General features: G+C 47.6%; 1 protein-coding gene across 9 annotated transcripts in view; it reads right to left on the minus strand.

Annotated features, from left to right (window-relative positions):
- NUB1 (negative regulator of ubiquitin like proteins 1) overlaps positions 1 to 14,506 on the minus strand; it is a 1,721,658-nt gene that overhangs the window by 880,093 nt on the left and 827,059 nt on the right. For all 9 annotated transcript variants that reach the window (XM_069647724.1, XM_069647720.1, XM_069647723.1 and 6 more), the window contains one exon: positions 11,036 to 11,222. In XM_069647724.1, the coding sequence (XP_069503825.1) occupies positions 11,036 to 11,222 (187 nt within the window). The remainder of the gene's footprint in view (positions 1 to 11,035; positions 11,223 to 14,506) is intronic.

Consider the following 14,506-nt stretch of genomic DNA (forward strand, 5'->3'; position numbering starts at 1 on the left):
GTTGTGCTAGAAAATTCAGTATGGCCACTATAGGAGCAGAAATGGGATGAAAACCTCTCCCTCTGCACCAACTCGTCCACCTGGCCCAAGCCGCGTCGTAGCTCCTCCGAGTCGATGGAGCCCAGGATTCGGCAATAAGTTCTGCTGCTTGCATGGAAATGCCTGGCAGTTCCCATCGTCTCCTGATATCCTGCACGCGATGAGCGGGAGTGTCTTCTTCATTCTCAGAGGATGACACTGCCCAGCTGGGTCCGTGAGCAATTGTTCCCCTTCCGGGAGGATCCTCGGCTGGTCTATTAACCGCTCTATCAGCGTCGGGAACCACACTTGGGCTTTCCACAACGGTGCTATCAGCACTAGCTCTGCTCTCTCCCTCCGACACTTCGCCAGCACTCTGCTCAGCATCATGAACGGAGGAAAGGCGTAATGAGTGCCGCCTGTCCAGTCTTGCAAGAATGCGTCCGTCCCTCTCGCGTCTGGGTCTAGTCTCCAGCTGAAGTAGCTGGGTATCTGGGCGTTGAGACGAGACGCAAATAGATCCGTGTGTAACGGGCCCCATTTCTGAGCTATCCTCTGAAACACTGATGGATCTAACTTCCAGTCGCTGGAGTCTGTGAGGTACCGGGAGTTCCAATCTGCTATCACATTCAGTGTGCCGGGTAAGTACTCCGCTGTCACTGATGTCCCCGTCCTCAGGCAATAATGCCAGAAATCCTTCGCTAGCTCGGCTAGCAACCTGGACTTCGTCCCTCCTAAGTGGTTTATGTAGCGCACTGCCGATATGTTGTCCATCTTCAGTAGGACGCAAGACTTCACTCTGTCTCTCGTGAATGTCTTTATCGCGAAGGAGCCTGCTAGAAGCTCTAAGCAGTTTATGTGCAGGTTCAGCTCCTCTGCGCTCCATCTCCCTCCAGTCTGCAACTCTCCGCATCGCGCTCCCCATCCTATACGACTGGCGTCTGACTCTATCACGAGGTCCGGTCTGTCCCCGAATATGGCACGCCCATTCCAGGCGTCCATATTCTGCAACCACCATTCCAGTTCCGTGATCGATTCCTGATCTAGCGGTATCGATTGATGATATCTCAGCCCCTGTTGCAGGTGTCTGATTTTCAATCTTTGCAAAGCTCGATAGTGTAAGGGACCTGGAAAAATAGCTTGTATTGAGGCTGCCAGGAGGCCCACAATCCTCGCTAGGGTCCTCAGAGATATAACTCTCTTCCCTAGGCATGCTCTGATCTCTCTCTTGATATCTCGGATCTTCCTTGCTGGAAGTTCCAGAGTGGCTTTCCTCGTGTCCAGGATGAAGCCGAGAAAATCCAACCTCTGCGCTGGCTTCGTATCTGACTTCTCTGTGTTCACTAGAAACCCCAGTGACTGCAAGAGGTCTAGAACCCACTGCGTCTGACATTCCAGTGCCTTTTGATCTTCCGCTAGAAGCAATAGATCGTCCAAGTATATGATCAGCCGAATTCCTTTTTCTCGGATGGCTGCGGCTACTGGTTTCATCAACTTCGTGAACGCCCAAGGCGCTGGCGCAAGCCCGAATGGCATAGTCCTGAATTGCCAAAATTGTCCCTTCCAGCGAAAAGCCAGGAATCCCCTGAACTGCTCCTGTACTGGGACTGTGAGGTAGGCATCCTTTAGGTCTAACCTGGTTAGCCAGTCTCCCTCCCTCAGGGAGTCTCTGAGCTGATGGATTCCTTCCATCTTGAAATGATGGTAAACTATCCATCCGTTCAGCTCCTTCAAATTTATTACTGGGCGTACTTTCTCCTTCCTGTGAACGAGAAACATGTTGCTGAGAAAACTTGGGACCCCGGGGCACCTTTCTATGGCTCTCTTCCTCACTAAGAGCTCTAATTCGGTATTGAGGGCTGCCTGTTCCCCTCTTGCTAGCTGCTGGCGCTGGGGGGCTCTTGACTGCACTGGGTCTTGGATGAACTCTAGCTGCAGACCTCTGACGGTTTGCAAAATCCAGGCATCGCTGGAAAGCGCGCGCCAGCTTCCCCAGAACCTCTTTGTTCTCCCTCCCACTGGAGGGTATGTTACCGCTCTTACCTGGTGTGAACCCCTGGCCTCGTCCGAAGCCTCTACCTCGTCGTCCTCTGTTATTACGACCTCTGGCCAGGAAGAACGTGTCCTGCTGCCTGTTCTCCCAGTACTGGGCCCTGTGATTCGGGGGCCTTCTGCCTCCTTGTTGGCGACCGGTCGAGCGACCCCTGTAACGACCGGTCCCGGCAAAAACTCTCTGCGGGAAGATCTTGCGGATGGAAGCTTGCGCTTTCTCCAGTGATGTGTATGTGCCTACAAATCGGCCCATCTCCTTCCCGAAAGTCTCACCAAACAAGAGGCCTTGCGCTGTCTCCCCGGCCTCGTAGGATGCCAGGTCACTGAGCTTCGAGTCTATCTTCAGAAGCAATCCTCTTCTCCTCTCGGAGGCTATTGCGCAATTCGCGTTACCTAGGAGGCAAACTGCCCTTTGTGCCCATCCTGCTAGGGCCTCTGGGTCCACCTCCTCGCCTGTGTCCTTCGCTCTTTCAGCCAAGTCCATGATCTTAGCGAGCGGACCGGCTAAGTCCAGGACCTTCTCCTGGCAACTCTTCCATGATCTATCAATCCCTTTACGGGGGTCCTTATTGGTTTTTGAAACAAAGGTGAGCATCTTTGGATCCAATTCGGGGGCTTCCGCCACCTTCCCCGGTAAGTCCGACTGGGACATTCTGCACGGAGTCGCTGGCGAACTTCCTTATCCAATGCTTTTCTGAGCCTTGCTGTCATGTACTGAGCCACTCTTGGAGAAGGCTGCCAGTCGGAAGATCTCGGATTCCTGATGGCGTCCGGATCGAACATATCATCTTGCTCCTCATCGAGGTGCTTCTCTTTGCGGGCTTTCTTTCCCCCGCTGGGCGTCGCCCACTCCTCCTCGACTGGTTCCTCCAGCTCTTGAGGGGATAAGTCCTCCTCCTCTGGCTCTTCTTCCGAGCCTGGGTCATCATCTCCCCTATTATCTTCCCCGGGAGAGGGGGTCATGAGGTCCGGCACGGCCTGACGCTGCAAATATGCTCTCTTCAGCTTCGCGAAAGCGTCGGCGACCTCCGGGGCCTTATCTTCTGCCCCATCCGATGGGCCCTGGGGGTCTGCAGAGGCTTTCCTCTTGCGGGCCTGAATACTCCCCTTAGCCCCTGCTCCAGGGGGTTCCGTGGGCAAGCTGCGAGTCGTCTTGGTGCTTTCCTTAGGCTGATGAAGCATAGCTTCTAGTGTCTCTAGCCTTTCCTGTAAGGGTCTCACCCCTTGAGCCACCGCATCTATCAGGGAATTCCCCAGCACCTCCTTGAAACTTGCAGCCAAGTCTAGGGACTGCTCCTCCTCACTCCACTCATATTCAGACATAAGGGGTGCTGCGTGCCTCAGAACCTGCGTGCAGGTGTCTTCTGCTGCCCACTTCCTGATAGGATGCTCCTCCGAGACTTCTTCCAAGTCACCAAATATTTCCCTTTTTTTATTTTTTTTAAATTTTTTTGTATGTGGCTGCACCTGACTCTTCTTAGTATACCATGCCTGTGGTGGCTTGCTAGTCTTGTAAGCCAGCTGTGGGTAGCTCGCTGGGACCTTATACTTTTTTTTTTTTTCTTCTGGGAAGGTCTCGCTCCTGCTGCCTCTTCTGAGGTTCTGCAGGCTCCCGCTTGCTGGGCGCTTCACGCGCGCGTGGGGAAATCAGCACTTTCGCTCCCGGAGCTTCGTTTCGCTCCGATCGTGCAATTCGTCCTGCTGCAGCCGCGTCGCGTAGTGAAAGCGACACGGCTCAGCGCTTCTCAAGCTCCGCCCCCCCAAGGGTGGGGGGGACTCCTCCTGGCCCTATGCGAGGGCTCGCCGCGCTCGACGCTCGGCTCCTCCTCTACAAGGGAGGGGGGCCCGCGGCTCAGCGCTAATCAAGCTCCGCCCCCCCAAGGGTGGGGGGGGGACTCCTCCTAGCCCTCTGCGAGGGCTTGCCGTGTTCGACGCTCGGCTCCTCCTCCACAAGGGAGGGGGGCCCGCTGCAGCCTGTCCGCTCCCCGCTGGGTGAAGGGAGGCTCGGGGAGCTCCAGGGCCCGGCGGGACACCCCTCGAGTGCCAGTAGTGCGGCACGGGGCTGGTGGTCGCCGGAGCTCCCGCTGCTGCTGCGAAGCAGCTAATTAGTAAGCTCCGCGAAGTCGCGTGAATGCGGCGTTTCCGACCCGAAACGCCGTTCCGTCTCATAATGTATCAAAACTCTATAATTACTGTTCTAAACCCAACTTCTCAGTGTAAACTTGTCGTGGGGGCACCTGAAACCCCCCATATACCCCAAAACCTACGCAAATGTAATCCAACCCACATTAGGCTAAGAGGTAAACAGAAAGTCACTTATCTGCTTGAAGAGCAGTAAAAGAAGAGGAGGAGCTCAGGGACAGGATATGGTCCTAACTGAGCTGGAGTAGGATGGACTACAGAGACTATGGGGATTGTAGTTCAAGGAAGGAAAAGTCTGTTCAGACTGTTTTCAGTGTTTTGTTATAGTTTTGAGTTTGTTGAAACTGCTGTGAAGAGTAGTAATTAAAGAAGTTGAAGCATAATGCTCGCCTCCAGTCTTGTCATAGAATTGCTTCCTGTTTGAACAGTTGAGGTTGCGGGAGCGGTGGGCGGGAAAGGGGGGAATGTTTCGGATCCGTTTTTCTCTCTTTATTAATGAACATGTGCCAATATGACACAGTGGTTTGGTTGGGAAATGCCCAATAAAATTAAATTTAAAAAATACAATTAAATGGTGAACCTCTGATGTCTACAATGTTCTTGCTCCTCACCTCAGACAGGAGTTTGTTCTTTTCACACGTTTTGTAGCTACTGTATGAACATCCAAGCCCACGGTGGCCTTGACTTCTTGGTGCTGGGCCAGCCAAGCCTTTCTTGAATCCACCTCCGTCATCAAGTTGTTTTCTAACTGTGCCACACTGAAAAAGCCTTTGTATTCAAGGGTCCAGACTCTGCTAAAGTGTATTGTGGAACATCCATACTCTATACATTCCTATGCATATACGTTGGCGCATCGCCGCAATATATTCACTACATAGCCAGCCTTAAGAATACTTTGTCTGCTTGTGTTACTGCGTCTGTACAATTGTAAAATGAGTTTGCATTTTCTTCATCGTTTCTGTTGCATGAGCATCTTCATCTCGAGCCCGAAATGTTGTTCATGTTTAACACCTCCTCCTCAGATTTAATAGAAGGTTTATGGTCTTCAGCCTCTTGTATGGATGGGTCAACTCTGCTTCGCATGATATCATCAGTCTTCTCTCTTGCTGGTTTATTTTCACACTTCCTCCGGGAATTCATTCAAATGACCATCATATTGTCATGAGTGCATATATGGCTTCCTCAATGGGTACCTCATGTCGAGGATTCTTTTCGGTATAGGTATTTTCACTGGTACTGGACGTGTCTCACACTCTGGCTCCCAACAATTGGGCATCATGGGGGCAGAGCTTTGAGTGGGGGTACTTGGCTCCACATCTACACTTGACATAGTTACAACTGAATCTACAGATACGGCTGCCCTCACTATAACATACATGGTGGAAAAATGTGTCACCAGTTAACTCTGAAGGTACTTACCACTTTGCACACACACCCCTCTCCATTACTAAATTCTACAATTATGGACTCATTGTATGGAACATTATTAGAGGTGGAGCACGAAGATCAACTACTTCTAGAGCACACAGAAGAGGCAGTACTGTCACCCATGGCCGCTCCAGTAGAAATGATCGATAATACTCCTCTTGGAGGTATGGGAGCGGCAGAAGTAACTCTAGGTCCCTCGATTAACTCCTCAATAAACAACTCTCTTAGTTCTCTTGTGAAAACATTGAGTGCATTTACGAGGAAGTTAGGTCTCACTCTCAGGTACTTATTAACATCAATATAAATGTAGGTATCAAACCACTGACATCCAATGTGGCCTGTTACATACCTGACATTATTTTATGTGTTAACTGTTAGGCAGAATTGCATGCAGTACCCTCTGGGGCCACCACACAATTAGGACTACAGGTGTAAGCATGACCAACATTTGGTATAAGTCTGTACCACATAATGTGTTGGTAGCAAGCTGAGCAGCCAGGCTTATCTCAAGAGTGAATGTGAGCAGTACAAGTAGTTACACAAGGACTTTCACTCACAGTGGTTCAAGTAGACACTTATACTTTCTTGGTAAAACACTTATCAATGTATTTACACAATCATTTGTAAAACATGTCACTAGAAGAAGACAACTTAATATTATAGACCAATACACTGCAATACAAAACTATGTTTTTGAGAAAGTTTGAGCTCCCCCGAAAAAGGAGCCAAATGGCAGTTCAGTTACTTAGCAGTGAGCAAAAAGGACAAAAGTAAGTAGAATGGATTATATATACTTTCTAGGCAGTGCAAATAATTTCAGTTCACCAGAGTAGTTCAATTCAAGTCAATAGGCTAGGCCAAAGTCAATGGGCTAGTGTTCTGGCTAGTGTCCCGGGAGTATAGCTCAGTGTCAACGTGCACGCCTTGAAAGCAAGACGGCACGAACTAACACAGGTTCAATCCCCGGGTCCGCGCTTAGAAACCTCTGGGTGTTTGAGCGCGTTGTAAACGCAACTAAGACAAAAAAAAACAATTACGCAGCTAAAAAAACAAAACAATTCCTGTAAACAGCACCTCGATGCCCACGGGCTGTGTGCGCGCTTTAAAAATGCAAAATAAAAATAAAAAAATAAAAGGAAAGAGCAGTTCTGGTCTCAAACGGTAAAGTCTTTGCAAAGGTTCTCAGAAGTAGTTTAGGTGGAAAAAACACATTTGTGGGGTCACAAGCTGATTAGGCCTGCAAGTTGGGAAGTTTCACAAACGTTCTCCACAAGAGTGGCGTTCTCTCCATCGGGTTGGCACAGTAACTTTGTATGAAGAAAACAAATGTTACGGAAGTGATGGTTCCTGGAAGTTCCTGCAGATGTCGCTGTTCCTGAGCCTCAGTTATGGGGACAAGAGGTGGGACTTCGAGGGACTCCTACACTGCATGGGATCGTTGAAGAAAGCAAACATAATGGAGTCACTTCAGTTCCAGTAGCTGTAGATTCAAGAACACAAACTCTCCCTCCCCCTGGTTAAACCTAACCAGCCTTGAGAATGGTATCCAGGTGTCTTATGAGTTGATTGGTCCCACCAACTCAAAGGAAGAAGCCGCCCTTGAAGGAGCTTCTCTGTTGAATGGATTTTGGCAATTCGGACCTGCAGCAGGGCTTCACCGGGCAAACCAACGATCCAGTGGTTGCAGCAGCTGTCCTCTTCCAGTTCGTGTTCGTTTCATTCATTCCAGTGGTTGACTCTGCCTTCCAGTCCAGAAGACTTGCCTTTTAAACAGTGTTCTCCCTTTTATTCCAGCCTATCTGTCACTCACCCAGCAGGGTGGCTCTCCTTGCCAGACAGTCAGCCAGCCAATCACACCAGAGTGCATTTGGGCCTCCTAGGAGACTAAGCACAGGGAGTTTCGGGCACCTTCCTCACTTCCTGCCCACCCCAGACACTCTGACACCAGAGGCGGTCTTCAGTCCTGAAGCCCGGCAAGGACCCACGAACAAAGGGACCAAACCTGGTTTGGCACGCAGAGACAAACACTAGAAGGTCCTTTCCAAAAAGAAATGGTGAAAAAAGAAGACCGGGACCTGTTTAAACAAAGGGGCTTAAGGCGCCATCTTGAAAAACATGGCTTCCGTGGTTTTTAGCTACCGGTGTTCGCGGTCTGGAAAAATCATGGTAGTTCGTTGTAAAACCACTGCCACCAGCATTTTCAATAGGAAAAGGTAGCATTTGACTGCTACATGAGTGTTTAGACACAGGGGATACTATATAACCCCTCCAGCACTCCATTGTAAAATGGTGTGTGCTGGGTCTATGAATTTGGAAAAGACTAGTAAAGTCAATTTCACTTAACATTCTCTGGGAAACAGTAGTTTATCCCATTGAATGTATTTAAACCTTTGGGAAGTCTAAAAGACATCCCTGTATCACTGCACTGAGGGTGCTGTGTAACACACATGAAAATAAGATGCCTGCGGAGCTATCTAAAACTCCATAATCAGAGAACACAAATGTAAAACACATACCAAAACACATGAAAGAGTGGGAAAAAAGGCTCATATTCTTTCCAGGTTAAAAAATCAAGTCCTCAAAATCCAGCAAAGTTGCTGGGGGTCTCTAAGGTGAAGGTAATAAGCACATTTCTGAGAATTCTCCCTAATAATAACACCAATCAAGTCACCAGGAGAATGGCCCTGAGTTTCAAGAAGCAGGAAATGCACCCATGGCTGAACCTCCTATAGCAGTTAATGCAACCAGTGACGCAATAGCACTGGCTACTTATAGGGACCATAACATCTCTATTCATCAGCATGAAAATTGATTGTCAATCCTACAAAAAAGTAAATGTTACATAAAAGTTTCAAACTTCTCAGGCAAATGGTACTCGGCCTTTATAAAATCTACTTGACTATGCGAGTGGGTGAGTGAACTTTGCACGCTCTGGCTGAGTGTCTGTAAAATGTAAAAGGTTAGCTGTAAGAATGGACACAAATAAATAGATATGATAAAAAAAGGCTCTGAAAACAGTTTGGCCAGCTCTCTCCCGCAGGTGCTAATATATAATGTAATCATAATCATAGAGCAAAGTGAGCTCTGGAGGCTAACTACAGTGTGTGGTATTGCAGTAGATGTGTCGATGTACAGTCTGGATAGAACTATTGATCATTTGTTTGCGTAAACATCTTATTAGTCTTGTGTATTAATTATGTAAGAGTAAAGAAAGTAGGAGACTAAGCAGAGTAGATGGCATGGCAGCCAGAGAACTGGTCAAACTAGGTGGAATACTGTAGTTTGCTGCCATCTCACTTTCAGGATAACTGGTATAAAACCTCTCATGCATTGAGCATCAGTTGCACAGATAAATCCAACCAGCATGTCACAGAACTAGATTTGCCATTAAAAGCAGTAAGTCATGTGATCATGCACATTTTCAAGTGTTCGCTCATTAAGTGATGCACCTTCCCCCAAAAGAAAATGTAGGTGACACTATGAGACTTGGATACACTAACCTAAACTTTACTGTAAACCATGCAGACAATGCAGTGTTTTACAGAAGCAATAATTTAGTTCTGCATTATCCAACAACTTAAATAGTTAGAAATGGAATTGTATGACTGTTTTTAATAACGTTACACATACTGGTATTTGCCAAAGAGAATATATCTTTGCCAAAGAGGATATAGTTAGCTTAATAAAAATATCATCCATGTTACGTCTGGTTTTCAATTATTTGAAAAAGAAAGAAAATCTTGCCTTGCACTCCCACACAGATGTTTGGGACTTAAGCGTGAAGGAGATGATTACTATTTCACGCTCTCTCCATTAGGCCCTTTAAACTTGCAGTGAACAGAGTAGAGGGTGGTGATAGCCTTGAGAGCCAGAGCGGAATTCAGGGTGAGCAGTGCTTTTATTGAACAGGGCAACTTAAATAGCTAACTTTGCTACACAAGTGTGAATTTAAATAGCAAACGTACAGAAATGCATAGCAAATTGCTATGCGAAACTGCTTACGTTAAGCCTTGCATTCAAAGTCTCTTACTACATAGGGTCTGAGGCAAAAAAACAAACATTCAAAAGTCACTTTCTCCTCCGGATTCTCATGTATACCTGCTTTGGTGATCTTCGGTTCACTCCGGCCACCCCTCTGCTGGGATCAGACCCACTTTAACACAAAGCTTTCAATTGATCTCCCTCTGTCAGGCTCAGACAAAATCCACCTACTTTTATCACTTCAGTTGGATACCTCCGATTGAGCACCCATGCTTTGCCGGACCACTCTGTCAAAGGTATTGTAGCTTGCATTAAAGTTCAATCACTCATCAGCAGTTTAACTTCATTTGCGTCTCTTATTACACACATTTTAACAAGGTTCGTTCCAGCACTGCTTGCAATGTTGCTGCTTGCAACATTCGCTTCAACACAGACCAGTCTTGTATTGGTCTCTCCAACTCACTGCTGTGTTGATTTCACTGACACTGCTTTGTTCTTGGAGCCAAGGACAGTACATCGGCAGCTAGTGCTTCTTCCCACTTTGGTTACTGACACGGGTGGGACCCGTGTACCCCCGACACACAATGCTGGATTCTTCAGCCTGGTTTCCTGGTCTTATGCTTTCTTTCAAGGTTTCGTGGAAGTAACAGGTCCTTGTCCAAGAGGCTAAGGGAACTCTCCTCCTTGCACCCCTCTTCTGTTTCACTGTTTTTCTACCCTCATTAAACTGCCATCTTGGAACTGCCGTTTCCTCATGTGCTTTGCCTCGCTCAGAGTGTGCTCTCGGGCTCCGCCTTTTATCCGTGTGGGGAAGTGTAATGGAAGTCAGGTGTGAGTGATTGTTGATAATTGCCTGACTTCGTCTGACCATAGTATTGAAACATGTCAGGTACAAAGCTCGGTTGTTAGTCTGTTTTCCTTAGAGCGGGCTGTCAGTGAGAAAGTGTTTGTGTTGTAAAAGGGGTATGGGTTAAAGTTCCTAAATATCCTACCGGGTAGGATGGTGTAGAGGTGTTACAGGGAAGGGGATACCACGTCTCACCATCTGGTCTCCCACTCCCTGAAGACCCCTCACACAGGTGATCCTCCCGCACTGGTCCACCCCCAGGAACTGCATCCAAAAGCGATAGCCGTATCCTGGCCACCTGGATGACAGATCCCTGGGGACTAGTGGGTGAGACACCTTGTGGTTTCCCACAATAGGCTGTGGGAAAAGTTTTTATTTACTGCCAATTAATTTATTTATACAGAGGTTTCCGACGACTGGGAATAATTCATAGCACATAAACGAATTAAAGATTCAATGGTGGAGAGAAAGATTACCTCAGCGTACTTTATTGGTTCATTAATAAAAAGCGTTTATAATATAATCAAAGGTCAAGTGCTAAGGTATCATACTTTCATTAAGACTTACTTTTATGTGAACGAGTCGTTCATGGTTTTCCCCATAGCATTTTGTGAAACCTTTCTGGGCAATGATTAACTTTTTTTCAGCATCATCCAGGCAGTCAAGTTGTCCCAAGCGGAAGTAACACCATACAATATCCAGTTGTAGCACTGCATAATTGTCAACTGAGCTCAGTAGCTGGGTACCACATTCACTAAAAAAGAAAACAGCTTATTTAAAAACCATTTAAATGCAGACTACTTAAGTGTTTCATTTGCCAAATATTTTATTTTTTGTTTACTTCAACAGTTCTCATATTAATTTACAAAATTCATGTTCTAATAAAGAGAGGGCCAAACCAATGCATTAACCAAACTAAGCAACCCAGTCACAGAACATTTACCCATGTCACAGGTGACCTTACAAACTCTCAGACGACAGAGTGTGGTTCAATAGTTTTATTTATTTACAAACAATATATGGCTCCTCATTACAAGTGTGGCAGTCCGGAAACAAGGGTGCCGGTAAATTCACTGGCACCCTTGTTTAAGGACCGCCACACTACGAGGCTGCCTGCCGGGGCTGCTGCGCCAGGCAGGACTGACCCTGCGGGGCGCATCGGGCCCGATAGACAGAGTCTCCACTGAAGCATCGGCACTGTTAGCAACGGTGCCGGTGCTTCCGTCTCCCCACTCCCATGGAACATGTGACTCCATGGGAATTGGGAATTACAGAATCCGGCGGCTAACTTCCCGTGCCGCCGGGACTTGTAATGTCCGGGTGGCAACTAGATACAGCATAGCCATGCTATCTAAGAACTTGCTAATGTGAGGTCCTGCCTGATGGCTGTAGCCTTCTCTGCCTGGCTCTCTTCTAAGAGCTTCCCTATTCTAACTCTCCCCAAGCCCAATTGGGTGATGCTAGTTTTCAACATTGTGCCTTAATAGGTACCCAGCTCCTCTCTCTTACTTCACAGGCTCTGTCTCAGTCCTTTTCCTCGTGTCCCTTGTTCCTATGCACTACTCAGCATTCATTTGAGTGTCACTCTCTCGCACTACTCCTCCTCCTTTTCCTGTCTCTACCCCTCACCTTGTCTGTCCCTGCGATGTTTGCACACTGTCCTCTGCCCTTCCTTCCATTCTCTACTCTCCCATCTCCTCTTTCCCCTGCTCCTAACTTGCTCTGGTCTCGCATCTCTTTTCACCCCTCGCACTCAACCACTTTCCCTCTACACCTAGTCCTTCTCACTGAATACAGCGAACACTCACAGCCTCACAAATGGTCACCACTCACTCCCACTACCAACACCTCGCCTGTAATAATCTCCTCCACAAACTCCTTAACGCTCTGCACCACTATCTTTCCTCCATCAGTTCTCTTGTCCTCACCCGAACACCCCTTACTCTGCTTTCCTAGGGCCAGCCTTTTGTACCAGTCCCTTCCTGTTCCTATCCTTCCCTCCATTGGTCTATGGCTGCTCTTATACCCTGGGATGGGCTTGTGCATTTCAAATCTTGATCCGCCCCTTCAGGACCACCACCATTTCTCACGTAACATCCAAATTCAAGTTTGCACTCGGGAAAAGGCTATGTTCGCTTTGCTCTGCCTTCTTCAACCACAGTGTTAAGTATAGGTGATTCAGCATGGGGTACGGCTCTTTGAATGTAGGTGCTTCAGAAACTTCATGAGGACCACCTACTTCTTCCATCAGGTTGTTGCGTTTCTTGTGGTTGCTGGGCATGCTGGTATTTCTGAAGTGAAAAAACGTGGTCCAACATTGAAATGGCAAAGTATGCTGGGATTAGCAATGGCACCATTTCCATTCAACACGGGACACACTGGGTGGAAGACTAGGGCCCTCTCAACTCCCTCAACCAACCTTTTGTGTAGGACTGGCTCTGTTAAAACCATGGTAGATCTCCTGTACCAGGCTGGGAGGGGGCCATTTCCCCCCTAACAGGGCCAAGACCCCGATCCTACCAAACCGGGCTACTATCACAATCAATTCTGAGTATTTTACAATTGATTATAAAAGTCACATAGGATTGTAACCGATGAACACATGCATCTTCATCAAAAATCACCCTGTTTTCATTTCTTCTGCAGTTCCAACCTCATCTTTACAGGGGAGATGGGGAATCGACTCTGTCTTTAGGTAAAAGCTAAAAGTCATTTGAAATGTCCTTAGGTTTCAGTCCACCAACACTTGTACATTAGCTGAGGTGCTCCATTTGTCCACCCTTTCGCTGCAATCACGTGCTTGGTGTGAGAAACCTGAGGGTATTCCCCCAAGTAGACCCCTGGAAACACTTATTCAGTTGGCAAGGGGAGGGCTGGCGCTCTCAGATCCCAACCCTGGGGGTGGACGAGCGAGGGATGATCACCTGGGTAGACGAACCCAGGGTTATGCTTGGGGATTCGCCCCAGGTGAGACGCAGTATTGTGCCATGGAAGATGGATAGGAGGATGATATAGCTGGGGCGTTTGTAGGCTATAATAGGTTTACCAACCTTCCGTTGAATCTATCTTACCCAAACCTACCATCCCCCTCTGTATGTAACAAATCCCATAGGATCTCATATCTCGCTGAATTCAGAAACCATCTCTCTCAGAATCCCTGTTTTCGAGTTCCCTATCTGAATACTCCCAATCATTCTTCTTTTCTGTCCCGTAAATTCTGTTTTCCTGCACTCCCAACCTGTTCAGACAAAATATTACAGCTCCCACAAGTCCACTTATTCATTTTACGGTTCCAAATATTCCCGTTTACCCTGCAAACCTTACCTGTCCCATTCTTCTGATTATCATTTTCCAAATTCTAACAAACCCTCCTGCTTATTTCACAAACCTTCCCTAGCCCAATCATATCCCATAGGATACTCAAATTCTTTAACTTCCCCCCTTTCCGACACGAACACCTTTGCACAACAGACTTGTAATGTTAAACCTATGTACCCGACATGTCCCAACCCGAGGGTCAAGCCAAGTCGGGCAATTAACTTAAATCACACACACCTGATGGGCCTTTCTTTTCCTCACAGGGATAAAAGGTGGATCAAGAGAGTACAGTACAGACAAGGCGAGTACAGCAGACAGTAGAATGAGACGGCTACCACGTGGCAGTTCAAGAGAAGGCGAAAGGCGATGGGAGTCGAGAGGGTGGCGAGGAGAGAAGTGACCTTGCCCTTTTCGTCCCAGCCCCGCGGAACCTTCGTGGAAGAAAGTATTTTACCGCGAACAATAGCACTAGTGTCCTGGTTCAGATGTCAACGGTACACAAGGTAAGCTTATGCTGATAGAGAAGCTCCCGCGCCCGTTGAACCGGCTTTGACTCCAGAGAAGCCAAAGCCAAGCAATTAATCACAGCCGGTGTATTGAGGGGAGAGCCAATAAGAACCGGGCTGTGTTGAGTGAAAATCGCAAGGTGGCAAGTTTTGAAGCAAAGTTGATGAACTTTTGAAATAACTGTAAAAAAGTGTGAAGGGGAGAACAGCTGCA

The sequence above is a fragment of the Ambystoma mexicanum genome, chromosome 2q (assembly GCF_040938575.1).
Source record: "Ambystoma mexicanum isolate Mex_15411 chromosome 2q, UKY_AmexF1_1, whole genome shotgun sequence".
Lineage (NCBI taxonomy): Eukaryota > Metazoa > Chordata > Amphibia > Caudata > Ambystomatidae > Ambystoma > Ambystoma mexicanum.